Source organism: Lepisosteus platostomus, chromosome 26, assembly GCF_059453375.1.
Source record: "Lepisosteus platostomus isolate fLepPlt1 chromosome 26, fLepPlt1.hap1, whole genome shotgun sequence".
Lineage (NCBI taxonomy): Eukaryota > Metazoa > Chordata > Actinopteri > Semionotiformes > Lepisosteidae > Lepisosteus > Lepisosteus platostomus.
The window spans coordinates 9,725,970-9,753,000 of NC_142636.1; the positions used below are offsets into that span (position 1 = coordinate 9,725,970).

General features: G+C 52.0%; 3 protein-coding genes across 10 annotated transcripts in view; all 3 read left to right on the forward strand.

Moving 5' to 3' along the window:
* The first annotated feature begins 1,176 nt into the window (after window positions 1-1,176).
* Window positions 1,177-9,430, forward strand: aqp10a (aquaporin 10a). Its single transcript, XM_088621057.1, has 7 exons — window positions 1,177-1,371; window positions 1,402-1,510; window positions 3,683-3,809; window positions 4,268-4,405; window positions 4,540-4,658; window positions 5,769-5,986; window positions 7,349-9,430. The coding sequence occupies exons 2-7, from the start codon at window positions 1,424-1,426 to the stop codon at window positions 7,563-7,565; spliced, it is 906 nt and encodes a 301-aa protein (XP_088477183.1). The 5' UTR covers window positions 1,177-1,371; window positions 1,402-1,423; the 3' UTR covers window positions 7,566-9,430.
* A 1,261-nt stretch (window positions 9,431-10,691) lies between these two features.
* On the forward strand, window positions 10,692-19,831 carry aqp10b (aquaporin 10b). Its single transcript, XM_088621065.1, has 7 exons — window positions 10,692-11,168; window positions 12,247-12,373; window positions 14,514-14,651; window positions 16,867-16,985; window positions 17,766-17,983; window positions 18,687-19,610; window positions 19,642-19,831. The coding sequence occupies exons 1-6, from the start codon at window positions 11,082-11,084 to the stop codon at window positions 18,919-18,921; spliced, it is 924 nt and encodes a 307-aa protein (XP_088477191.1). The 5' UTR covers window positions 10,692-11,081; the 3' UTR covers window positions 18,922-19,610; window positions 19,642-19,831.
* Window positions 19,832-20,528: 697 nt separating this feature from the next.
* Window positions 20,529-27,031, forward strand: part of atp8b2 (ATPase phospholipid transporting 8B2) — a 31,771-nt gene continuing 25,268 nt past the window's right edge. For 2 of the 8 annotated variants that reach the window (XM_088621040.1, XM_088621042.1), the window contains exons 1-2: window positions 21,325-21,564; window positions 24,338-24,405. In XM_088621040.1, the coding sequence (XP_088477166.1) occupies window positions 21,374-21,564; window positions 24,338-24,405 (259 nt within the window). In that variant the 5' untranslated portion in view covers window positions 21,325-21,373. Of the gene's footprint in view, window positions 21,292-21,321; window positions 21,565-24,337; window positions 24,406-25,388; window positions 25,492-25,917; window positions 26,761-27,031 lie in introns of those variants that run through there. The other 6 variants (XM_088621044.1, XM_088621038.1, XM_088621041.1 and 3 more) reach the window with 6 other exon arrangements.

Consider the following 27,031-nt stretch of genomic DNA (forward strand, 5'->3'; position numbering starts at 1 on the left):
GATTGAGTGTCTGTACAGTTACTCTCCAGCTCTGATGATGATGAAGGAGTGTTAGTGTGAAGATACAGAGGAGCTGGACTGAGTGTCTGTACAGTGACTCTCCAGCTCTGATGATGATGATGAAGGAGTGTTCATGTGAAGATACAGAGGAGCTGGACTGAGTGTCTGTACAGTGACTCTCCAGCTCTGATGATGATGAAGGAGTGTTAGTGTGAAGATACAGAGGAGCTGGACTGAGTGTCTGTACAGTTACTCTCCAGCTCTGATGATGATGATGAAGGAGTGTAAGTGTGAAGATACAGAGGAGCTGGACTGAGTGTCTGTACAGTGACTCTCCAGCTCTGATGATGATGATGAAGGAGTGTAAGTGTGAAGATACAGAGGAGCTGGACTGAGTGTCTGTACAGTTACTCTCCAGCTCTGATGATGATGAAGGAGTGTTAGTGTGAAGATACAGAGGAGCTGGACTGAGTGTCTGTACAGTGACTCTCCAGCTCTGATGATGATGAAGGAGTGTTAGTGTGAAGATACAGAGGAGCTGGACTGAGTGTCTGTACAGCTCTGATGATGATGAAGGAGTGTTCATGTGAAGATACAGAGGAGCTGGACTGAGTGTCTGTACAGTGACTCTCCAGCTCTGATGATGATGAAGGAGTGTTCATGTGAAGATACAGAGGAGCTGGACTGAGTGTCTGTACAGTTACTCTCCAGCTCTGATGATGATGAAGGAGTGTTCATGTGAAGATACAGAGGAGCTGGACTGAGTGTCTGTACAGTGACTCTCCAGCTCTGATGATGATGAAGGAGTGTTCATGTGAAGATACAGAGGAGCTGGACTGAGTGTCTGTACAGTGACTCTCCAGCTCTGATGATGATGAAGGAGTGTTCATGTGAAGATACAGAGGAGCTGGACTGAGTGTCTGTACAGTGACTCTCCAGCTCTGATGATGATGAAGGAGTGTTCATGTGAAGATACAGAGGAGCTGGACTGAGTGTCTGTACAGTGACTCTCCAGCTCTGATGATGATGAAGGAGTGTTCATGTGAAGATACAGAGGAGCTGGACTGAGTGTCTGTACAGTGACTCTACAGCTCTGATGATGACGATGGAGTGCTGTGATGGAGATGAAGGGTAAGGTTGATTCAGGCCCGGAATGTGCCCGCTAATCGCTTCTGTCAGCTGGGGCGGCTGTCTTGTCGATCGGTCACGTTCAAATAAATCCCCTCCGGGAACGAGCCTGGGAAACGGCGAGGCAGCTCGTTTGCCGGTGTTGTTATTAGCAGCTGGCGCTCAGGGGGGTGAAAGTCTGAGATCACGGCACGAGCTGGGGCTGATAAGCAGACGGGCACGTGAGGGTCACTCGGCTGAGCTCAGCGCGCGCTGTGGCCCGGCCAGACGGAGCAGCCGCGCGCGGACGGACGCCATGGAGAAGGTGAAGCGCGTGCTGGCGATTCGGAACCAGCTGGCCCGGGAGTGCCTGGGCGAGTTCCTGGGAACTTTTGTTCTCCTCGTGAGTATTAATCCCATGGGAATAGCCGAGCGCGGGGGGTCGGGCGGTCCGACGGCACGGTTTTCCCGAACCGCGTTCGAACCGGCAGACTCGGACTTGTCATTCCTCAGTCTCCGAATGCAGTCCAGTTTAAAACAAATTCCCAAACTGTGTTGAAGCAGAGCACACGAAATCGGAACAAATATGTTTAATAGCGACTGTGTCTGTATCTAAATGCATTTCAAAAACATCTACAACTCTTTAGGCTGAGGGTATGAAAATCGCTCTGTAACAGTGCGAGGTTTGCTAGTGAAGCTCAGGATATCACTGCGAGGGGAGCCTGAATCATTCTAAAAACCGCGATAAGGGACTGTCAGAATACCGAGGCAACATGGTCGACTGACACAAGGACTGACTCATAGTGCTTTCTGTTGAACACACAAGTCTTTTATTAAAGGACTTTACTCAACTGATAATGGAGGAGTGTTCATGTGAAGATACAGAGGAGCTGGACTGAGTGTCTGTACAGTGACTCTCCAGCTCTGATGATGATGAAGGAGTGTTAGTGTGAAGATACAGAGGAGCTGGACTGAGTGTCTGTACAGTGACTCTCCAGCTCTGATGATGATGAAGGAGTGTTAGTGTGAAGATACAGAGGAGCTGGACTGAGTGTCTGTACAGTGACTCTCCAGCTCTGATGATGATGAAGGAGTGTTCATGTGAAGATACAGAGGAGCTGGACTGAGTGTCTGTACAGTTACTCTCCAGCTCTGATGATGATGAAGGAGTGTTCATGTGAAGATACAGAGGAGCTGGACTGAGTGTCTGTACAGTGACTCTACAGTTCTGATGATGATGAAGTTGTCAAAGTTTCCTCAGCTCTATCAGCTCTGTGAAGTTGCCCCCTTACAAATAGCACAAACGATGAAACCCACCTCGTTTGTGCCTTTTGAAAGTAGCGTTTGTGCTGCTTTTTCTCCCGAGATATAGCACCTTCTTTCTCGGGTGATGACGTGACCAAGCGCTCTGTTACTGGTGTGAGGACACCAATACTGCAGTGGTGTTGCTCTGTGTGCCCGGGTGGGGGGCGGCGGTGGATTTTGCATTTAATATCAGTATCTTCTGCGCGTTTCTGTGAACAGGAAAATGAAATACGTCACCGATATCACACCCTATTCAGAAGAGTTGCAGGTGTATCCTTAAAAAGCGGACATGAGCACACTATTGTATGTTCTTACAAAGAGGCTTTAACGAGCTCGTCTTAATACGTCGTAGTTGTGTTCTTTTAAAAAAATCTGAAGAAGTAATCGATTTCTCATTGTGTCCTTTTTAAACTAATATGCAAATCAAGGCCCGTCTAAAGATTCAACCCATCTTTCGAGCCACGTATTTAAAAAAGTTAGGACTAGCAACTTCCTGGATCACAAGACCATTGTTTTTATATATTTCTTATGCGAAAAGAAAAAGTCGTAAATGTGCTTTTTTTTTAAAGGGGCCCTGTGCACTAAGGTGACTCAGGTATTCTCGCTCCAGTAACAGAGCGCTTGAACTCCACAGACGGGGTCACTGGAGGTCAAACTCGCCGTGCGTGGTCACGTGATCAGCCGTTAAAGACGGCGCTATATCTCGGGAACGAAAGCAGCACAAATGCAGCACTAACGAATGAGGTGGGTTTCATCGTTTGTGCTGTTTGTAGGGTGGCAACTTCACGGAGCTTCCTTCATCTGTGTGCTGTTTGCAAACTGTGCCCAATCATCCAAAATGACTTTAATGTGGGCAATTTCGGACTTAGCCTGCAAAGTCACTTAAGTGTGACTCTCCCTGCTTGTACTCCATGAATGATGCCGAACACATTTAACAAGTATGTGTATACTTCATTTTTCTACAGACTTGGATAAATAGAGGTTCTGTATATAAGACACGCTAGCCCCTCTGCAGTCCGCACCACAGAGGACAGGGGCTCCTGGAGAGTCTGGGTCTGTTGCTCACAGTTTGTGGTCAAGTCTGCACAGCCTGAACTGTGACCTCTCTCCCTCCTGTCTCCCCCGTCTGTCTCTCCTCTCTCTCTCCCTCCTGTCTCCCCTGTTTCTCCTTTCTCTCTCTCCTGTCCGTTTCTCCTCCCATCTCCCCTGTCTGTCTTTCCATTCTCTCCCTCCTGTCTCCCCTGCCTGTCTCATCTCTCCTCTCTCCCAGTTGCTTGGCTGTGCGGCGGCAGCGCAGGTCAGGACCAGCCGGGAGACGAAGGGACAGTTCCTGTCCACCAACATGTCCTTCGCTGTGGGCGTCATGGCTGCCATGTACCTGTGTGGGGGCGTCTCCGGTAACGCACCCCGACGTGTGCTGACCTCCCCCAGTCCCCTCGGGGGGGCGGGACCAGCCTACCAGGGCTCTGCCCCCGGCCCTGGGTGAAACCGCACTTCCCAGGAGCCTGTGGGATTGCGGTGACCTCGCTGTGACATCATCGCCAGACGTGCCGCTCCTCCAATCGGCAGTGAGCTCTCCTGTCTGGCGCTGTCATAACCATTACTTCCAAACTCAACACCGTCCCGGTGTGGGCAGGAGAGGGGCCACTGAAGAGTGACAACCCTATGCTTCTCTCCTCCCCCTGCAGCAGTGAAGGGGGCAGCTGGGGTCTCCCCATTCTCCTCCTCTTCCTCGTTCTCCCTCTCTCCTGTCTCCCCGCTCTCCTCCTCTTCCTCATTCTCCCGCCCTCCCGTCTCCCCGCCCTCCTCCTCTTCCTCGTTCTCCCGCCCACGCTCTCCCTGTCTCCCTCCGCAGGAGCGCACCTCAATCCCGCCGTCTCCTTCAGCTTCTGTCTGCTGGGGCGGCTCCAGTGGCGCCGGCTGCCCTTCTACTCCTTCTCCCAGATCCTGGGGGCCTACGTGGCGTCGGCGGTGGTCTTCCTGCAGTATTACGGTACAGTATCCCCGGGCTCCTCGGGAAGGAAGCTTCCGGTTTTCCTGTGACCGATCCCGGCACTGCGGTGGAGCCTCTGGTGGAAAATAGGCTTTATTTCGCACTGATCCCGTTTCCTGGCTCCCACCCCCCAGACGCGATCCTGGAGTTCGGGCAGGGGAACCTCACTGTGACGGGACCGACGGAGACCGCCTCCATCTTCGCCACCTACCCGTCCGAGTACCTGTCGCTGGAGAGCGGCTTCTTCGACCAGGTGCGCCGGCCTGACCCCAGCTACACAACATGCACACACACACACACTGACCCCAGCTACACAACCTTACACACACTGGCCACAGCTACACAACACACACACACTGACCCCCAGCCATGCAACCGTATGCACTGACTACAGCTACACAAGACACACACACTGACCCCAGCTACACAACCTTATACACACTGACCACAGCTACACGACACACACACTGATCCCAGCTGTACAACATGCACACACACTGACCCCAGCTACACAACCTTACGCACTGTCCCCAGTTACACAACACACACACTGATCCCAGCTTCACAACATGCACAAACTGATCCCAGCTACACAACACACAGACACACTGACCCCAGCTACACAACCATACACACACTGCCCCCAGCTACACAACACACACTGCCCCAGTTACACAACAACACAACATGCACCCACTGACCCCAGCTGCACAAAAGCACAACACGTGCACACTGTCCCCAGCTAAACAACACACACTCACACACACTGACCCCAGATACACTGCACACATACACTGTCCCCAGCTACACTACACACACACTATGAACCCATATACACAACATGCACACACACTGTGATTGCAGCTACACAACATGCTCACTCACTAATACTGAGCTGTGACTGGGTTAAACATGGGCTATAATTATGATGCAGTTTAATATAAGAGTGTTGTTCGTGTGGGAGGTGTTTGCAGTGGTCTTAAATTACAGCCCTGAAGCCTCAACATTAAGTCCAAGAGTTAAGTTTGGACATTAAGTTCCAGAGAGCAGGCAGGGAGTTTTTTTCTGTTCTTCTTTGCAAAGGAAGTGTGCCATTACCTTTAAGGGACAATCGAACCCTGCTCCTGAAACACTTTGTGAAATGTTGCGTTTTACATGGGCGTCAGAATGTCATGAGGTTAGTGATCAAACTACTCTGGGAGTACCGGAAATATTGCAGAAAGACCAAAGGCACAATCCAGCTAAACCAAACAATGACTCTGGGACATGCTTCTGATTCTGGGACATGCTGACCTTGAGACTTATTGCCAAGTCAGTGATTAAGCTTCCTGTTCCTTCCTCTCTCCTCCATGGCCCTCACTAGGTGGTTGGCACGGCGACGCTGTTGCTGTGCATCCTGCCCTTGGACGACAGGCTCAACAGCCCCGCCCCCAAGGGCCTGGTGCCGCCATTGGTTGGCCTGGTCGTCCTGGGGATCTCCATGGCGATGAGCTCCAACTGCGGGGCCGCCATCAACCCGGCCCGCGACCTCGGGCCGCGGCTGTTCACGCTGACCGCGGGCTGGGGGACCGAGGTGTTCACGTGAGTGAATACGCGCGCACCCGCAGGCGGGACAGAGGGGAGACAGGGGATAGAGACCGGGGATAGAGACCGGGGATAGAGACCGGGGATAGAGACCGGGGATAGAGACAGGGGATAGAGACTGGGGATAGAGACTGGGGATAGAGACCGGGGGTAGAGACCGGGGATAGAGACAGGGGATAGAGACCGGGGATAGAGACAGGGGATAGAGACAGGGGATAGAGACAGGGGATAGAGACAGGGGTAGCTCAGTGTCTCTCCCAGCGTCCGAAACTCAAACTCTCCCCGTGCTTCTCTCTCTCTCGCAACCTCTGACTCCTTCACCCTCTCTGCTCCCTCTTCTTGTCTCTACCCATCACTGTGCCCTCCTCTGTCTGATTCCTAGTCATTTTCCCTCTCCCTGCCTCTCTGGCCTCTACCTGCCCCCATCTCTCCCATATTATTGTTTACATTTTCAAATATAACAAATAAAACATAAAACATTACATAGGGACAGGCTCACTGTTCCTCAGGCTGGGACAGGAGATCACACGCTGTATTATGATTATTGAGAGACGGGCTCACTGTCTGTTCCTCAGGCTGGGACAGGAGATCGCACACTGTATTATTATTATTGAGAGACGGGCTCCCTGTCTGTTCCTCAGGCTGGGACAGGAGATCACACACTGTATTATTATTATTGAGAGACGGGCTCACTGTCTGTTCCTCAGGCTGGGACAGGAGATCACACACTGTATTATTATTATTGAGAGACAGGCTCACTGTCTATTCCTCAGGCTGCGACAGGAGATCACACACTGTATTATTATTATTGAGAGACAGGCTCACTGTCTGTTCCTCAGGCTGGGACAGGAGATCACACACTGTATTATTATTATTGAGAGACAGGCTCACTGTCTGTTCCTCAGGCTGGGACAGGAGATCACATACTGGGCTGCCAGTTCAGCCGAGTTCCCTCCTCCCTCTCCCAGTAGGATTGGGACATGTGATTCTGGCAGGTGTTGGAATTCTGGGACTAGATTTCTGAATTTCGGGAAGAATGTTTCTCTAATCCCAGAGTATCTGTCACAGTGCAGTAGGAAGTGCACCTCTGTCTCTGTTTCTCCCCGCTGACAGTGGGAGCACAGCCTGTCCTCTCTGGGCAGCCAGGTCTGCCTGTGTCGCCCAGTTTCTATGGCCGGGCTGTGGTCACTGAGCCTGTACTTCGTCAGGGTCTGTTTCTTTTTTCTTTTTGCTGTTACATATGTTGGTCAAATATTCAATACAGATGGTGTGTATTGTCTGTTTAGGGCTCTGTAGCATGCCAGTTGACATTGTGTTTGTGTGTATGTGTGTCCCAGTGTCTCTCTCCTCTCTCTGCAGGGCGTACCGACACTGGTGGTGGGTACCTGTGGTCGCCCCGATGCTGGGCTCGGTCCTGGGCAGCTGCCTGTACCTCACCTTCATCCAGTGGCACCTTCCCGACCCGCAGGGGGGCCCGAGCCCAGACGCCGCCTCCAGAACCAAGATCCAGGCCCCCTCAGCCCCAGCCCCGCGCAGCGACTCCGAGAGCATCGCCATGCCCAGCTGGGACCCCTGACAGCGGGAGCGACGAGCTGGAGGAGAGGGACAGGGGCAGGAGGGGCAGGAGGGGCAGGAGGGACAGGGGCAGGAGGGCCCCCCCCCACGGAAGGAGGGGAATTTGCATTTACCTTATCTTAGAAAGTAAATCAGCTGTGACTGGCTAAACGAACTCTCGATTACTTTGCTGTTCCTGTTTACTGGAGAACCAGGCGATTTAATTAGTACTTAAGGACCGTGTGAGAGCGAAGGTCAGCCTCAGGCTCCAAACAAGGGGTCTCTTATCAAAGCGGATCTCTGCTCACAGTCCTGGAACAGCAAGAGAGGCTGTTTGGGCTTCCTGATATTCTATCTTTATGGCTTTCTCCTGAGCAGCTGCACAGCCCCACGTTGAAAAACAAAAAACCTGCAAAAACTGCAAAAGAAAAACCGAGGAATGCAGGAGCTTCGGGTCTTCCTGTGTTTCGTAATATTCATAATAATAGTAGTGTGCAAATGCAAGAGTTAAGAATTAACCGAGCCTAGCTAAAAAAATATTCCTGTGAGGTTAATAATAATAATTAAGAGTAATAGCAGTCTTTCTGGACACACCACTAACAGTGCTCACAGGTAATGGGGATCCCCTCTCCCGCCACCACTGTGTAGCCCCACCTGGATGATGTGATGGCAGCCAAAGAGGACATTGGGACCCACACAGACCGCAGGGTGAGCGCCCCCTACTGGTCCCACTCACACCTCTTGCAGCAGCAGCCTCAGCTTTACCAGGAGTCTCCCCTCCAGGTGCTGGCCAGGCTCACAGCTGCTGGGCTCCAGTGGGGGCTGCCATTTGGGAGTCGCAGGGTTTAACACTAAACACTTTCCTCCTGCTCTGCTTATTTTTTTTGGGAATCACCGAATTTATCTTTAAGCGAATCCCCGAATAAAATGGCGGGCACCAAAATGTTATTTTGAGGAAAACACCTTGAGAGTATTAAACCAGATTAAAAACGTGTACACATTACCTCAATCCTCAGTTTATGCCCCAGTTTGTCTTTTCTCCTCCGGGACGTGTTTTCACAGTAGAAGCTTAAAGACACAGAATTGTATACAGGCAAACCATTGACATAATTTAACCAGTTAAAAGACAATCACACATTGTTTTTTGTTTTTCTACAGCTCCGACCCTTTGTTAAGCAAACTGTACATCAGTGTAGAAATCTCTGCAGGTCTGATCTGTTCCATGATCTTGTGTTGCATCCTCTGAACTTGAGGCATTTAATAAGCCACTTTGTTTCCTTCTTGTAAGGAACTTGATATTGGAATTTCTAATGGGGTTTGGGAAGACGGTTGGTGCAATATTTACTGGTGCTCCATTAATGTTATGGGTCGGTTCATACAGCACAAGCCAAGACTTCGACTGCAGTACTCCAAAACGAAAGTGAACAGGATATATCCTTCGGTGTCTCACCCACACAGCTCTTCCAGCTGTGTCCCAGGTTATAGAGAAGTAGGGCAGAGATATCGCAGAGGTGCTCGGCAGTGCTCGGGATTAGAATACCCCCAGATTCTGACACTGACGCTCTTTGTTCAAATCAGAAGCAGCTCTCGGACTAAGAAAGGAAGCACTGGTGATCTGGAGGGTAGGAATCTGTCGCTGTCCCCTGTGCCGAGAGCTGACTCAATGAGAGGATCTCCTCAATGGAGAGGATCTGTTTCTATGGGACAGGAATTCCATAGGACCTGGGCTCCCTGTCCTGATTGTTTTGGAAAAGACTGGGATTTGTTCACATCCCTGATTGTTTGACACATCCAGTCATTCTCTGGCTACGTCTCTCGCAGGCCTCAGCTGTGTTCTTGTTATATACTAAATATTATTATTATTATATAATAAATATAACAAAATCATATTTTAGTATTTGTTGTTCTTGTTAAAGGAAAATATAAAACCACAAATGGCAGCTTGCCCAGCTGTGTGATCGTGGTCCAGCGGCGGCTTCATCCTTACGCAACACCGGTGTTTGGGCTTGCTCCTCTTTCTGCTCGGTGTTGTGTAACCTGCCGGTCTCTCCACCGTCTCCCTCCGTTACAATAATTTATTGCTGAGACTTTGATTTTTACAACTGGTGTGTTTACGCTGTTAATGAGTAACGCTGCGTTGATGGTTAATGGAAATAACACAGGGGAGGCGCAGTGGTTAGTGGCCTACAGCTGGGGATTCTGGGTTCCATTCCAGACCTGGGGTGCTGTCTGTGTGGAGTTTGCATGTTCTTCCTGGTTCTGTGTGGGTTTCCTCCAGGTGCTTCAGTTGCCTCCTACGGTCCAGAGACAGGCTGGTGGGTTACCTGGCTTCTGGGAAGACTGGCCCTGGTGTGAGTGTGTGTCTGTCCTGCAGTGGACTGGGGTCCCATCCAGGGTGTAGCCTGCCTGGTGCCTGTTGCTTGCTGGGACAGACCCTGGCTCCCCTGTGGCCCTGGACAGGAAGTGGGTGGATGGAACTGCAGCAGTGTCCACAGTATCTCTCACTTTCAGACACTCTGGTGGACACTCTGGGCTCACAGCAGAAGGGTGGTGCCAGGGCTGCCACCTGTCTGGTTGCTCCCGGGATGGGTCTGTTTTTGAGGCAGCTGTCCCAGGAAATCTGCGACGATTCCCAGGACTTTACCTTGCCCTGTATGTGTGTTGGATTCCTGAAGTGAAGGTCTGCACCCAGCCATGGGGTGCAGCTACGTGTGAGCTAGGGAGGCTGCCCCAGAAGCCCCCTCTGTCACTGGCACTCGGAGCCAGACGTTGGGTTGTTGGGTTGGCAGCAGCAGCACTGGACTGTTCACCAGGAACGGGTTTGAAGCAATACAGGGGTCAGTTCTCACAAGCGTAAGTTTGTGTCTTTGAGGAGGAGGGGGCAGCGTGGAGCAACAGCTGAACTCCTGGTCAGTGCTGCGGCGCCTGTGGCCCGTCTGCGGGGGTGTGAAACACGTCTGACTCCGAGCAGCCCGCTGGAGAGCTGTGCCGAGGGGCACCATGGGCTCTGCTTCTCACGCCAGCGTGGCACCACTGAGGAGCAGAGCTGTTGGTGTTTAGGGTGTAAAGACTGGCTCTTATCACTCTCTCCCCGTCTTGACACACTATCACACACTCGCTCACACACACTTATACACACTCGCTCACACACACTTATACACACTCGCTCACACACACGCACAATCTCTCTCGCACACACTTACACACATTCACTGCTCACACACACTATCACACACTCGCTCACACACACACAAAACTCCCTCACACACACTTATACACACTCGCTCACACACACTATCACACACTCGCTCACACACACACAAAACTCCCTCACACACACTTATACACACTCGCTCACACACACACACAATCTCTCTCGCACACACTTACACACACTCACTGCTCACACACTTACACATGGAAACCTCCCACACACACACTTACACACAGAAACCTGCCTCACACACCCCCAGCAGTCCATAAATACTCCGGAGCGCCGAGCTGCTGTTCTGCTGGGTGTCCGGGGCTCCAGGGGGACATGGAGAAGGTGCAGAGGCTGTTCCGGGTACAGAACCAGCTGCTCCGGCAGTGCCTGGCCGAGCTGCTGGGGACCTACGTCATGATGGTGAGTGTGTCTCTGTCCGCCTGTCCGCCTGTCCCTCCGTGTGCGATCAGGTCAATTCTGTCCCTCCGTGTGGGTTCAGGTCGTGTGAGATCGCTCCGATTCTCCGGAGATGTCAGCTGAGCGCGGGAATATTCTTCCTCTCTCCCCCCCCCCTCCTCCTCCCTGCAGAGGGAAAGCACGGACTTTGGCCACAGCAACTAGCAGGCAAAGCAGCAGCTCTGTGAAACTGACAAGGAATGAGCCCCCAATGCACTCGACACAGCTCCGCTCGTGATTGGCTTGCACCTAAAATATAGCGCCTTTTTCTGGAGGAGCATCTTGATCTCAAGCATGGGAGAAACAAACCTGTTTGTGTCTTTCGGTAGAGCTCAATCTGTGCTGGTTTGTGTCTTGGAAAGTAGCAAATGAGCTGCTTCTGTTCCCAAGATATAGCGCCTTCTTTTTTCAGACTCTGTCTCCTAGGAACCTTAGAGTTAAAATTCGAGTTAAAAGTCAAGGACAAAGTGCTGATCCTGAAGAGGCACGTCCCCCAGTCCAGCTGTACATGAGCAAGACACTGAGTAGTTAATGTACTTAACCAATACGAGGTGGCTCAGGACTGGGCTAGACTCCTAGCACACGTTACTGGAACAGAGCGTTGACACTGAAAGAGAATTGCTGTGATTTCACCACTGATTGCAAATTGCTTTCTCGGCCTGTCCAGGGGGGAGGGGGGTCTTTTCCATTTGCATAACTGTCGTTTGTCTCTGTATTTTCTGTGTGCAATATCTTAATCTAATCACAAAATTTACCGTTGTATGTCTAAAATAGGAAACAATTGCATTTTCCTAAAAATATAGTTTAACTAGCACATCATAATACTTTGCAGCTGTGTCAATATTTTTACAAAGGGAAGAAATCATCCAAGAGGTTTCTCATCCTGAACCTCTGTGCATGCTCATGTGTGTGTGTGTATGAGAGCTGAATGTCTGGGCTCTGGTTCCAGCTATCCGGCTGTGTTCTGGTTCCAGCTGCTTTGCCATGCTCTGATTCCAGCTGTGCTTTGAGCCCAGCTGTTTAGTCTGTGCTCTGATTCCAGATGTTTGGCTGCGGTGCAGTCGCCCAGGTGACGACGAGTGGTGAGAAAAAGGGTGATTTCCTGTCCATCAACCTGGCTTTTGCCCTCGGTGTCACCTTTGCTGTACACGTCTCTGGAGGAGTGTCAGGTAGGGCACAGCTCTGTGCACGCTTACCTGTGTGTGTGAGAGATTGTCAGGTAGGGCACAGCTCTGTGCACGCTCCCCTGTGTGTGCGAGAGAGTGTCAGGTAGGGCACAGCTCTGTGCACGCTCGCCTGTGTGTGTTAGAGAGTGTCAGGTAGGGCACAGCTCTGTGCACGCTCCCCTGTGTGTGCGAGAGAGTGTCAGGTAGGGCACAGCTCTGTGCACGCTCGCCTGTGTGTGTTAGAGAGTGTCAGGTAGGGCACAGCTCTGTGCACGCTCCCCTGTGTGTGAGAGAGAGTGTCAGGTAGGGCACAGCTCTGTGCATGCTCCCCTGTGTGTGTGAGAGATTGTCAGGTAGGGCACAGCTCTGTGCACGCTCGCCTGTGTGTGTGAGAGAGTGTCAGGTAGGGCACAGCTCTGTGCATGCTCCCCTGTGTGTGCGAGAGAGTGTCAGGTAGGGCACAGCTCTGTGCACGCTCGCCTGTGTGTGTGAGAGAGTGTCAGGTAGGGCACAGCTCTGTGCACGCTTACCTGTGTGTGTGAGAGATTGTCAGGTAGGGCACAGCTCTGTGCACGCTTGCCTGTGTGTGCGTGAGAGTGTCAGGTAGGGCACAGCTCTGTGCACGCGCACCTGTGTGTGCGAGAGAGTGTCAGGTAGGGCACAGCTCTGTGCACGCTCCCCTGTGTGTGCGAGAGAGAGAGAGTGTCAGGTAGGGCACAGCTCTGTGCACGCTCCCCTGTGTGTGCGAGAGAGAGAGAGTGTCAGGTAGGGCACAGCTCTGTGCACGCTTACCTGTGTGTGTGAGAGATTGTCAGGTAGGGCACAGCTCTGTGCACGCTCGCCTGTGTGTGTTAGAGAGTGTCAGGTAGGGCACAGCTCTGTGCACGCTCCCCTGTGTGTGCGAGAGAGTGTCAGGTAGGGCACAGCTCTGTGCACGCTCCCCTGTGTGTGTGAGAGAGTGTCAGGTAGGGCACAGCTCTGTGCACGCGCACCTGTGTGTGTGTGATAGAGTGTCAGGTAGGGCACAGCTCTGTGCATGCTCACCTGTGTGTGTGAGAGAGTGTCAGGTAGGGCACAGTTCTGTGCACGCTCCCCTGTGTGTGCGTGAGAGTGTCAGGTAGGGCACAGCTCTGTGCACGCTTACCTGTGTGTGCGAGAGAGTGTCAGGTAGGGCACAGTTCTGTGCACGCTCCCCTGTGTGTGCGTGAGAGTGTCAGGTAGGGCACAGCTCTGTGCACGCTCCCCTGTGTGTGCGAGAGAGTGTCAGGTAGGGCACAGCTCTGTGCACGCTCCCCTGTGTGTGCGAGAGAGTGTCAGGTAGGGCACAGCTCTGTGCACACTCGCCTGTGTGTGAGAGAGAGTGTCAGGTAGGGCACAGCTCTGTGCACGCTCGCCTGTGTGTGTTAGAGAGTGTCAGGTAGGGCACAGCTCTGTGCACGCTCGCCTGTGTGTGTTAGAGAGTGTCAGGTAGGGCACAGCTCTGTGCACGCTCGCCTGTGTGTGTGTGAGAGAGTGTCAGGTAGGGCACAGCTCTGTGCACGCTCCCCTGTGTGTGAGAGAGAGTGTCAGGTAGGGCACAGCTCTGTGCACGCTCGCCTGTGTGTGTGAGAGAGTGTCAGGTAGGGCACATCTCTGTGCACGCTCGCCTGTGTGTGAGAGAGAGTGTCAGGTAGGGCACAGCTCTGTGCACGCTCGCCTGTGTGTGTGAGAGTGTCAGGTAGGGCACACTCTGTGCATGCTCGCCTGTGTGTGCGAGAGAGTGTCAGGTTGGTTGAGAGGGTATTACACTGGGACAGAATCTAAGAAAACAACCCCACAGACACAGCAACTCCTGATAGAAAGACACGTACCCACAATGGAATTGACGTTTTTTGTAACTCAGATGGCATCTGCTATTGAAGCTACAAGTGACAGAACTGTGGGTTTGAATTTGCTCACCCCAGGTGTGGAGTTTCAGTTGACTGATTTTGGGAACAGCAAATAAAAATGAACTGCCACTCAATTAGATGTCCCCATGATGACAGATACAGAAATGTCCGAGTGTGAGCGCAGGGGTAAATTAAACCCCTGAGTGGTCTATATAAATGATTTAAGAAAAGTATTAGTGCTTGAGTGCTGCTGTGTTTGTTCTGTGCTTCCCCAGGAGCCCATCTGAATCCTGCGGTGTCCCTGAGTCTTTGTGTTCTGGGCAGGCACCAGTGGAGACGCCTTCCACTGTACATCCTCTCCCAGGTGACGGGGGCCTTCCTCGCCGCGGCAACCATCTATGTGGTCTACTACGGTGAGCACGGAGGGACATAAAAGGCCTTGCATTGCATTCCTGTACAACACTGAGTCGAGTGTAGGAAAGATTAGTATGAAGACGAGGACAAGAAAGAAAGATTGAGTTTGACACATTCTTCACATCTGGTCTCAGAACATATAGGGTTCAGTTGAATTGGACTGAATTTAATTAGAGGTGGGTTTCCACTCTTGGTCCCAAAACAGAATTTAATTGCGATCAGTTAAGCAGGTAATTAAATTATTTACAGAGCACTTAAAGAACAGGAATATAAATATCTTTCAATCTTCAAGGAACCAAAATCGCTTTAAAATGTTTGATTCCTTGCAGATAAACTTCCTATTCATGACCTTATTTTGGAGAATTACCTTGACTTGACTGCTGTGGTGGGGCAAACCCTATGTTTACAGCGCTCCACCTGTTGAAGCACCTCGCCCCGGTTTTTTTACACGAAGCCCGACCCGAGCCCCAGAGAGTCTGATTTTTAAGCCAATTTCAAATCTTAAACTCTAAAAGCAGCATTTGACTCAGCTGAATACATGGTAACTAGCGATCTTGCTCCCTTGACGCATAATCTCAATTGCCCTCAAATGGTCTCTCTGAGCAGCTTCAGTCTGGCCCTCCGCCAGCCCACAGCACAGAGACGGCCAGATCTGACTCTAGTTCTCCTTTGGCCCTGGTAGACCTGACAGTGGTGTTCACCACTGCTGGATTGTCATGAGTATGGGACTGGAGCAGCTCTGAAATAGACTTGAGTGTATTTTGTCAAACCATGTGCTGCCGTTAATAGTTTTAGATCCAGAACTACCCCCCCTCTCTTCAGGTGTCTAAATCTACGGCCTGTTTTTTTCCCATGTGTTTGCTCCCATGAGGGGGCCGTGTTGGCAGAATGGGGGTAGGCTTTCATTTCGGTGCAGTGACGTTCAGTTTTGTCTCTCGGTCTTGTCCGACCCCCCCATGCAGCGCCTGGATTCTGTCAAGCGGTGTGAATAAAATTTAGGCCTGCTTGAGCTCAAATTCCCCTCACAGCTTTCCTTTCCATACAGCCTGGAGCCTGTCGCCTCAGACTCCGCCCTGCTGAGCTGTGTTTTGATGCACAAAGGAAAGCCATCTGTCAAGCCTGCATTCATCTCAGAAATATTGCCTGCGTTCGGTCTTTCCTTGGTTACTCTGCTGCAGACACCCCGATTCAAGCCTTCGGATTACTGCGCTGTCCTTACAGTGATGCCTCTATCCCGCTCCTTAAACACACTTCAGATGGCCCACAGCTCAGCTGCTAGTGTCCGTGGCTCTGTGGTCACATGGCCCCATCCTGACACTCTCCACCACCCAGCGCATTCTGTTCAGGGCTGTGGAGTCCCCTCCTCCCAGTGCCCTAAGACCCAGACTCAAAGCTCCTTCTTCTTCAGAAGGGCTTTTACTCAGTCGGTTCTCTCTCTCCTCTTCTTCTGCATTCCAAAAGCTTGATTTTGATTGTGCCAGCTCTTCTCCCTTCTCCCTGTTAACTTTTTCCTTTCTTCTCCTGCCAACAGCTCTGAGATGTTACTTTTAAAGCTGCTACATAAAATAAAGTTTCTTCTTATTATTATTATTATTTAAACTTTTAAAGCCCTGGGCACCAAATTCTTATCATCTCTCCCTGTTCCCTATGCACGGAGCTGGGCTTCGAGCAGAACCCGTCTCACAGGTCCCAGTGTCTTCCAGCTGCCCTGGAACTCCCTCCCTGCTGGTAGGAGAGTAGTCAGCTGGTTTACAGGCTTTAAATCCAGACTAAACATTTGTCTGTCTACGCCGGCTTTTCATTTGTGTTTTGCCAAATTAAATGTGTGTTTTTTTCTCTCTTCATTTTATTGCTGTTCGGTTGTCATTTAGATTGTTTTTCCATTCTCCATCTGGCTCGTTCTGTTTTATCCTGAAAGTGCCCCGAACACTGTCTGCATACTACAAATCCTTCTAATCCTTCTCATTGAACGAATCTCCCACCTGATTGATCAGTAGCCAAAAGGTGCTACTGATCTGCAGGAGAATACGGTTCAGGCTGACCCGGATGTCTGGCAGGATTTAAAATCCGGATGTGCTGATGTCTGTCCTGTGCTGTGCTTGGGGCTGTGCTGTGCATGGTGTTGTCACACTCTTACAGTCCTCAGTTTAGTGAGGCAGGGCTCTGTAGCAGAAAGATGTGGCTGAAGCCCAGCTGTCTCTATGCTCCCTCTAGAGGCCATCATGGAGTACTGCGGAGGGAATCTCACAGCGACTGGCCCAAACGCCACTGCTGGCATTTTCGCCACCTACCCCTCGTCCTACCTCACCCTCTGGAACGGGTTTGTGGACCAGGTAATACCCCCACACCCCTCGGCAAGGGCGTCTAGCTCCTGACCGGAGGGTCCCGGGTTCAATCCCAGGTAGGGGCAGGCGATAGAGCTTGCTCCGATTCCTTCCAGACGGCTCCCAAGTCCACTCAGCCTGCTTTCCGAGTGAGTACCAGGGGTTAATCCTGGTAACAGGCCGGCCGGAGCTTGATGCCGACCACATCACCTCCAGTGTCGGATGGGCAAGTGATGGGCCCCTGCCCCCCTTCCACCCCATGGGCCTTTATGGCCTGAAAAGAGACCTATCTACCTCTCTCTCTGGAGGGTCCAGTCAGTCAGTGTGTCTGTATGAACCCCTCTCTCTCAGTGCAGTGTTAATGTACTGGAGTGTCCAGTCAGTGTGTCTGTATGAACCCCTCTCTCTCAGTGCAGTGTTAATGTACTGGAGTGTCCAGTCAGTCAGTGTGTCTGTATGAACCCCTCTCTCTCAGTGCAGTGTTAATGTACTGGAGTGTCCAGTCAGTCAGTGTGTCTGTATGAACCCCTCTCTCTCAGTGCAGTGTTAATGTACTGGAGTGTCCAGTCAGTCAGTGTGTCTGTATGAACCCCTCTCTCTCAGTGCAGTGTTAATGTACTGGAGTGTCCAGTCAGTCAGTGTGTCTGTATGAACCCCTCTCTCTCAGTGCAGTGTTCATGTACTGGAGTGTCCAGTCAGTGTGTCTGTGTGAACCCCTCTCTCTCAGTGCAGTGTTAATGTACTGGAGTGTCCAGTCAGTGTGTCTGTATTAACCCCTCTCTCTCTCAGGTCATAGGCACTGGGATGCTGTTGCTGTGTGTTCTGGCTCTGGGTGATGTCAATAACAGCCCAGCCCCCCCGGGTCTGGAGCCGGTGTTGGTGGGATTGGTAGTTCTGGCGATTGGCATCTCCTTTGGGAGTAATTGTGGGTACCCCCTGAACCCCGCCCGTGACCTGGGGCCCCGACTTTTCACCTACATTGCTGGCTGGGGGAGCGAAGTCTTCACGTGAGTCTGCCGTCATGGGTCTGAGGAAAGGGACTGGGGGAGCCCAGAGTCTGCCCCGAGGGAACCCCAAATCTTTGCCCCTCATTGTGGATCTGCTCACCTGCATTTCTGCTTGCAATATTTTCTAAATAATGGCAGCAACATTTCTAATAGCTTTAAAACCTGATTTAATTATCAAATAAAAAGTTTTAACCAGTCTTAGCCAAACGTCTTAAGCACGATTTCCTGAAAGGGGTTTCCCCCACTCCAAAACAGTTTCACTGTGCACACTTGTCACTGTCTTCCTTTTGTGTGCCCCTTAGAAACTATTATTGCAGTTCACCAGCATGGAAAAACAGTACAGTGCAGTAAAGCCCAGTAAGATCAGGGTAAAAACACAGTACAGTGCAGTACAGCCCAGTGAGATCAGGGTAAAAGCACAGTACAGTGCAGTCAAGCCCAGTAAGATCAGAGTGAAAGCACAGTACAGTGCAGTAAAGCCCAGTGAGATCAGGGTAAAAGCACAGTACAGTGCAGTAAAGCCCATGAGATCAGGGTAAAAGCACAGTACAGCGCAGTCAAGCCCAGTGAGATCAGAGTGAAAGCACAGTACAGTGCAGTAAAGCCCAGTGAGATCAGGGTAAAAAGCACAGAAAAAAACAGGCCTGTTTTTACCCTCTTGTGTTTTAATTTACCCCCCTCTTTCCCTCCTCCTCTCCCGCAGGGCTGGGGGAGGCTGGTGGTGGGTGCCTCTGCTGGGCCCCCTGGTGGGCGCGCTGACAGGCACGGCACTGTACCAGCTGCTCATCGAGCTCCACCACCCCGGGCCGGGGCTCGGCTCGGGCGACACCGCCAGCGGGCAGGCCCCTCCCCCGGCGGAGGCAGAGCTGGGGCAGACGGGCGAGAAGGGGGACGAGAGGCAGGACGAGGGCGAGGCCTGCGTCACCCACCGCCTCTGAGCTCCCCTGGGGGATCAGCGGGGCTGCAAGCAGGGGCCCAACGGGAAACACCTGCCACAGGGAAGAGCTCTATTCATCAGCAGGGCGCACCGCCTCTGACCCGGGCCAGACGGCCAACAGCAGCGCAGGACCGCTCCTCTTCCTCTTGAGCCATCAGGAGGTGTCCCTGCCTTGGCGGTACTCTTGCTCTCCCCTGGCTCTGATATCGACTGCGATTCCTGCCCGAGATCCCCAGATCCCGAGATCAGTGGAGCCGTGGATCCACCAGCGCGGATCTAAAACTGCGTAGGGTCGGAGTCTGAACAGAGGAGCAGGTCGGCCAATCCCGGGCGCCTCCTGAAGCCCAGCTGTGCCCAGTCGCGCAGAGACACTGGTTTCCTAGTGCATCATGGGATACGGGGGGGGCACGACTTGTCCTGTAATCTGGCACCTCCCACAGCCCCTAGGCAGGCCGCAGCCTTTCAGATTCTGTTCACATCGCCTGAAGATGGAGCACATCAGTGCCACATCAGCGGCTGCGACGTTTTATTTTTTGTTTTTGTTCATTTTGAATAATTCTGCATCTTGCCTCCAGTGATTCTCCTCTTTAGTTACACCCCCGCGCCGTGTGGTCTCGCAGGCCCACGCCGGCTCAGCCCTGCGCGACTCGACTCTGCAGGCGCGGCGCGGTGGGCCCGAGTCCGCTCCGTGTTCCGGCGAGCGGGGACCCGCCGTACCGAGGCTCGCCGCTAGAGGGCGCCAGCGCGCCAAGGAAACCCGGGTTGGGGGGGGGGGGGGGGGGTTTACAGCCCCCGGTATCCGACTCGGCGTAGAAAATGCGTTTCAACACTGGACTGAGGATGGAGGACAGCAATCAGCAGCCAGCCGGTCACAGAAGGGCGCGCTGATTTAATAAAAAGTCTTTCACGGCTTTAGCTGTCTGCATCTGACTACGCTGCCACAGGTAAAACTGCAGATGCTGCGTGCACACTGTTCAACAGTATTTTATTAGACGTCTGAGACACTGTTCTACAGTATTTTATTAGACGTCTGAGTTTTATAGAAAAGCTATTTCCACGTGATATGTGGTGAATACCTTCGTCTCGTGACCTTATCCTGGAACTCATTAATTAACAAATAATCTGATATCCAAATATCAATAGATATGTTATATACCTCAATACTGGGCCCCTTGCTCTTCAGCTTTTACATGTTTCCACTTTGTCAGCTTTTAAGATCACATGGCCTCAGCTATTATTTCTACGCTGATGATACTCAAATGTACATCCATACCAAACCTGACACTGATGTGGCTGTCTCTGTTCTATCTAATTGCATCTCTGACATAAAAACTTGGATGACTCTAAATTTCCTTCTTCTTAACTGTGACAAGACTGAAGTCATGCTTATTGGCACCCCCCCATCAACTTTGTAAAGCCAGTCCTGTAAACCTATCTGTAGATGGGTCTGTACTTTAAAGACACCTATAAAGGCGCTATATAAAATAAAGTTTATTATTATTATGATGTATCTGTAAATAGTTCAAGTAGGTGGCTGCGTCAGCATGCGTAAGCTGCGAAGGAACAAGTAAAGGTTTATCCCCTGCTGAAAAGAAAAAAAAAGGAAACACCACGTTTCTGTTGTGGAGCCTTCTGCAGGTGGATGCGCGCACAAGACGCCACCTGCCCCCGACAAAGATGGCGGCGGCACGCGCCTCAGAGCCCTTCACTTTGAACTTTCCCGCCTCGATGCGTCACTTCTGCTCTTCGCGAGCTGCGAGGTGCTCGAGGCGAACAAAATCCGCCCTTTTTTTTTTTCAAAACAAAAAAATCCGCCGTTGATACCGCTGTCTCGCAGCGGCCGGGGGAGAGAGAGAGAGAGAAAGAGAGAGACCGTGGTGTTGGGCGGACGAGAAAACCCACAGCCTGAAATAGAGCAATGAGGGGAGAGAAAAAGAGCAAAATGACAGAGGACTGTAAAATAAGACGGCTTGCAGAGGCAGGGAAGGAGGAGGTACGCAGAGCCCACCCCTCCCACAGAGCCGCTAGCTTTCTCCCCAATCCGCTGCCCGTGAGCCGCTGACGAGCCGGGAGACCGGCCCGGCGCCCGACAGACACGACCGGGGCGGCTGCTGCTACTCCATGGGCTAGCCAGCCCGAGCATCCGCCCCCCCCTGTCCTGTCCCACCCTGTCCCCACACCCCCGCCCCCCTAGGCCAAGACGAGCGCCCCGGCTGAGGCTTGAACCTCCGGCTGTGAGGGGGGGGGAGAGAGAGAAAGAGGCGGAGGAGAGAGAAAGAGAGGAGGAGAGAGAGAGAGAGGGGGGAGGAGGCGGTGGAGGAGAGGATGTTATCGCCTGCCTGAGCCTGCGCTTACCGGCGGATTTGGAAAGGTAAACTAACCCCCCTTTGCCGTTTTCGCGATTGCGAGTGACGCACGGTCGCATCTCCGGTCCTCTCCTGGACACGGTTGCCATGTACCGGGCCGGGCCGTACCGCGGTAAACCGGACCGCTGCTTGCCGAGCCGAGCCGGAGCCGAGCCGGAGCTGCGCTGTGTGTTGACGGTGTGCGTGTGCGCGTCCACGCGTGGAGATCGCAACCACGAACTTTCCACGCGTGCCGTCGTGTGTGAGCGCGTGTTTGCGCCGTCCTGCGGCGAGGAGCGGTAAGTTAGCAGTCGGCGGGGTTCAGGCGGCGTGTTTGTAGATCCTAAGGTGTCACACAAGTCCCGACTTTCCCCCTTGGACACCGGCTGCTGGCTGCTGGCTACCTCGGCGTGGCGATAACGACGCGTTCCGCGAGGTACCTGAGCCTGAAATCGAACCCTTGTCCCGTCCTGTCCCTGGGCTCAGAGAGCGTGTTCGCGCTGGTCAACCCTTAATATCTTTTCGCCGATCGATCGATCGATGAAGCGATCGGAATCGTGACCGCGATGAGCAGAGGCTCGCCGATCAGCAGCTCTCTGCCACAAACACCCGAGCACTGCTGCCGTTGTTTCTTAAAACGTGTAAAACGATTACAAAGCGATCCCCTAGGCTGCTACACTGTACCTGGCTGAACAAGCTTTATCTTTAACTTCCTGGAGTGTACATTGCACATTCATAATAGCCGGGTTTTAAATAATCATAATTCCTAATAAATGTAGTCATGGCTCGAGTCCTCTGCCTGCCTTCACACTATTTTGTTTGCTGTTTGGTGTTTTTTTTCTTTGTTCGCAAATGAACAGGATTTTTAAAAGGCCTTTTGCTCCCTGGGGTTGGAGAAGCTTAAAATTAGCCCAAAAAGTTATGTTCTCTTTTTTTTCCAGGAATGTAATCCAGAGATGTGAAACTGTGCCAAAAATGTACTTTTGTATTTTTTTTTAATTTAAAGGCACAGCAATTTTGGCCTCTCCTCGGTGGCTGGCCACCTTTTGGGAAGCTGTGGTTTATTTTGTGCCAGTTCTAGTTTCTGGAGGAATCCTGGTGTCTCTGCAGGTGCTTCTGGTTTCATAAAAAGCAGCAGCACCTAAACTGGTCCAGTTAAGCCATTAATGAGCGCTGTCAGGCTGGAATCAATACCTATAAACACAGCAGTCTTCCAGCAGAAAGACTGGGTACTCCTGGTGTGTACCAAGAACCCCTCAAAAAGTCTTCTGATGTCCCTGTCATTAAACAAACTGGAGTCTCTGCGCCCAGTAATATCACTGTGATTAAACACACTGGAGCCCAGTAACATCACTGTCATCAAACACACTGGAGTCTCTGCGCCCAGTAATATCACTGTGATTTTACACACTGGACCCCAGTAACATCACTGTCACTAAACACACTGGAGTCTCTGCGCCCAGTAATATCACTGTGATTAAACACACTGGAGCCCAGTAACATCACTGTCAGTAAACACACTGGAGTCTTTGAGCCCATTATCATTACTGTCATTTAACACACTGAAATCTCTAAACCCAGTAAGATCACTGTCATTAAACACACTAGAGTCTCTGAGCCCAGTAACATCACTGTGATAAAACACATTGGAGTCTTTGAGCCCAGAATCATTATTGTCATTAAACACACTGAAGTCTCTGACCCAGTAACATCACAGTAATTAAACACACTCCAGTCTCTGAACCCAGTAACATCACTGTGATTAAACACACTGGAGCCCAGTGACATCACTGTGATAAAACACACTGGAGTCTCTGCGCCCAGTAACATCACCACTGTGTTTAAAAGCAGTGGTGATGAAGGAGTGTTCATGTGAAGATACAGAGGAGCTGGACTGAGTGTCTGTACAGTGACTCTACAGCTCTGATGATGATGAAGGAGTGTTCATGTGAAGATACAGAGGAGCTGGACTGAGTGTCTGTACAGTTACTCTACAGCTCTGATGATGATGAAGGAGTGTTCATGTGAAGATACAGAGGAGCTGGACTGAGTGTCTGTACAGTTACTCTACAGCTCTGATGATGATGAAGGAGTGTTCATGTGAAGATACAGAGGAGCTGGACTGAGTGTCTGTACAGTGACTCTCCAGCTCTGATGATGATGAAGGAGTGTTCATGTGAAGATACAGAGGAGCTGGACTGAGTGTCTGTACAGTTACTCTCCAGCTCTGATGATGATGAAGGAGTGTGAATGTGAAGATACAGAGGAGCTGGACTGAGTGTCTGTACAGTGACTCTCCAGCTCTGATGATGATGAGCAGTTTTGAAGTGAAGCACATGGAACAGTCTGAGCGTTAGCGAGACTGGAAGTATATGAGTGTGTTTGTCTTGCTGCTTCATACAGAACCCTGGAAAAGCGGTCTCAGCTGATCATTCAGTGTGTGTGGGGGGTGTTTTCCAGTGGGGAATACCTTGCAGCTGTGTCTTTAATTCCAGGTGCTCCGGCTGGCGCTGAAGCTCTGCCGAGCTCCCCGTGTGCCCGGCCCCGCGCGGTTGCTCCCGCCGCGTCCCATTCTTTCAAAATCCTCCTGCTGGCCCAGGTGGTCCCGGCTGTGTGAGGCGCTGGGCGTCGTTCCCAGTGCAGCCGAGGTCGGGCAGCCTGGTCTGCCCCCTGGCCGCTGTCTGCAGACTGGGCACGCTGTGCTGGCTCTGCCGCCCCTCCGCTCCCGCCCCCTCAACGAGGCTGTTAACCCTTCCCTGCCACTGTCCCTCATCGCGGCTCGGGGCCGAGCGCTGCTGTCTCGCCACTCTGGGGATCTCCAGGCTCGGCGCCGGTCCGCTTGGAACTCTCCTGCCCTTCCCAAGTCCCCGTGGGTTCTGTGTCTCCTGCTCTCATTGTCAGGACGGGGCTTGGGTCTGCCTGTGACGCCAACGTGACTGGACAGACCGACTGACTCGGTCGGCCTTTACAAGGACTGTTCGCCTTTCCCAGAATCGTTTAGCAGGGGGGAAGGATCCCAGGGCGGAAAAAAAAGGCTTTTGCACAGATTGACGTGTCCCTCTCCCTCTCCAGGCTCTCCCATGGGAATGCTTGGTGGAAGGGTCTTTGCATGGAGATGTTCCGAGAGAAGGCTCCTCCAGGTAAGTCCGGTCACTTCCTGTGTGTGGCTCTAGGCAGGAGATCTCTCTCCCAGCATGCAGTGGTCCGATGCCCTACCAGCCGCACGCTGTGTTGGCAGAATATTAGTGTTTTCTGACTACTTGGTCATTAAAGGCTGGAAGAGTAGGGTGTCCTGCCTAGACTCCACTCTGGGCTGGACAGTCCGTCCTCCCTATAGTCCCTTTTAATTTGCCTGCTGCTGCAGCTTCTCTCTGCTCCCCCTGATCTGCTGGGGGCCGGGGCTGCTCATCGGTGGGGGTGAGGTGGGACTCTTCCTTTATGTAAAGAACTTTGGGATGTAAAACACCATATGGATGCCATTAATCATCGTGTAATGTGGTGCCTTTCATTGTAAGTAAAGTTATGGTGACCCTCAGAATAACTCAGACAAAGATGAAAAACTTGAGCTCTTTGGTGCAGCCAGTATCAGTTTCTTCACAAGAGCCCTGAAATCTGCAATTTGTGTTCAGGATTCAAAACGGAAGGAAGGTGCTTCTTTACGCAAAGGGTGGTGGGTGTGTGGAACAAGCTGTTGACCATGCCTCGGCGGCCGATGCCCCAGGATCCCCTGAGGAATGGCAGGATGAGATTGCTCAGATCAGTCCGCTGCTCGGCCTTATTTGTGTTTGTAACAAAGCCTGGAGTAGACCAGAGCGCCCTGCACTGGGGGTACTACTGGTTACACGAGTTATTCTACTACGCCAGTTCCTAATACTTGTCCTTGAAAAACCTGGGAAAGATGTCTGGATTTTTTTTTTAATCCTGAGTTTTTTTATATGAATTTTTATTTTTTTTAAAATAAAAAGAAACAAACTGAACCCCTTCAGCCAGAGGTGCAAAATCAGTCCCTTCACTGTTCTGTCGTGTGAGAGCCCCCCAGCACCGCAGAGTGAAAGCAGGGGGAACTGGGGAGAGCGGGGAGTACCAGGGCTCTGTAGAGTAGCTGCTGGTTTTTGTTTTGCAGTGTTCCCCCGGTGAGCATCTCTGATCGCTGCTGCTGCTGCTCTGAGACGCTGCAACACAGAGAGAGGTTCACCCAAGCGGCCAGTGTAATTGTCTGGCTCTGTGTGAGTGAGTGCGCCTCATGCCCCTGTTTTCTTCTGCACGTGCATGGACACCTGCCAGGCCCAATCACCCTCTGCAGAGACCCCACTCCCCATCATGCTGGCAAAGCATCGCCGTCCTTTACAACCGAGCGGCTAAAGTGCGAGTGCGTGGAGGGGGCCGAGGGGTGGCCCCCTGCTGGCCGCCATTTTGGCTCAAACGGGCCTATCACCATGACGTCCTTAACATGCCCCCCTTTCCCCAGTGTGTGAGCCAAAATGGCGCCTAGTTTCACAGCCGCACTGACCTGTTTTCGTTTGTTTAACCGCAGCTCGCTCGCTCGCTTCCTCCCCTGCAGAGGCAGTTGCCGTGGCAACGCTAAGGGCGTCTCTGTATTGGATCAGCTAGCCACCAATCACAGGCTGCCTTGATTATGTAATGTCTATAACACCATCGTGAGCTCTCCTCCAGTGTGTGTTATTATTTTTAAAGCGGCGTCAACTTAAGAACCTGCGCTAGCAGTGTAGCACTCTCGGGCAGCGAGCGAAGGGACTGTTCAGTTTAATCCTCGTGTAGTTTGTCTTCCTTGGTGCGCACAAGAGCATTTCTAAAGACAATTTAAGACCACCGCAAAGCGAGGACGGCAATAATAACGGCGGAAACATTAGGAGCAGTATCGACCGGGTCCCTCTCGGACTTTTTTTTCCAAATGATTACTAGCGAGTCGGAAGATGGAAACTGGATCTTGAACGACTTCAGTCGCGATTTTCGTTAGTTTAGCCGATCTGGCAGTTGGTTAAGGGAGAGAACGGGAGTCTTGTAGCTGAGAATCAGTGCGAGACAACTGGCCCTCCGTTTCTCTCGGTAGGAGTAAGCAGGAGTGCGCTAGCCGGGACGTTGGGCTGTTATTGCTAATTAGAATAAAATAATTATAATATCAGAGCAGCAGAGCGCAGGGCTGCAGTGCGCTGGGCAGATGACCTCAGCCATCCTGCGGCAGAACAGAGGGGGAGGAGGGGGCAATGATTGATTGATACTTCGTGTGTGTGTGTCGGGGGTGGGGTGGGGGGAGGCTTCTGTTGGGGGTACCGGACAGCATGTGAGAACAAACGGCTCAGGGCAGTCACCAAAGCAGGATTTCAGCAAGAGAATACGGAGAAAAAAAAAATAGGATAAAATGACTATCCCGAAAGACATTCCTGAAAAGTGGTTTCCCATGGTGGTTCCGCTTAAAAGGAAGAAGGCGGAGGGGAGCGGCTGTGAGAGAGCCGGCGCCAGCGCAGCAGGAGCAGGTACAGGCCCTGGCGCCACGTCACTCATCCATCCCATCTCACCGCGCCGCCCTCCCCTGCCCCTGGGCGCCTGTGTGCGCCGCGGCCCAGTCACCCCCCTTCCTCTTTCACCTCTCTGGCTCAGTCTGGGGAGCTTCACCCCATTCTGTCTCTCTTCCTCTCTCCTCCCATCTCCCTCTCCCTGTGACTCTCCTGCAGTCTCCTCTCACTGTGACTCTCCTGCAGTCTCCTCTCACTGTGACTCTCCTGCAGTCTCCTCTCACTGTGACTC

Coding starts and splice junctions, on each gene's coding strand:
- aqp10a (XM_088621057.1), top strand. CDS start 1,424: ATGGAGAAGGTGAAGCGCGTGCTGGCGATTCGGAACCAGCTGGCCCGG. Junction 3,810..4,267: donor CCTGTGTGGGGGCGTCTCCG/GTAACGCACCCC, acceptor CTCCCTCCGCAG/GAGCGCACCTCAATCCCGCC. Junction 4,659..5,768: donor AGAGCGGCTTCTTCGACCAG/GTGCGCCGGCCT, acceptor GGCCCTCACTAG/GTGGTTGGCACGGCGACGCT.
- aqp10b (XM_088621065.1), top strand. CDS start 11,082: ATGGAGAAGGTGCAGAGGCTGTTCCGGGTACAGAACCAGCTGCTCCGG. Junction 11,169..12,246: donor TGGGGACCTACGTCATGATG/GTGAGTGTGTCT, acceptor CTCTGATTCCAG/ATGTTTGGCTGCGGTGCAGT. Junction 14,652..16,866: donor CATCTATGTGGTCTACTACG/GTGAGCACGGAG, acceptor TGCTCCCTCTAG/AGGCCATCATGGAGTACTGC.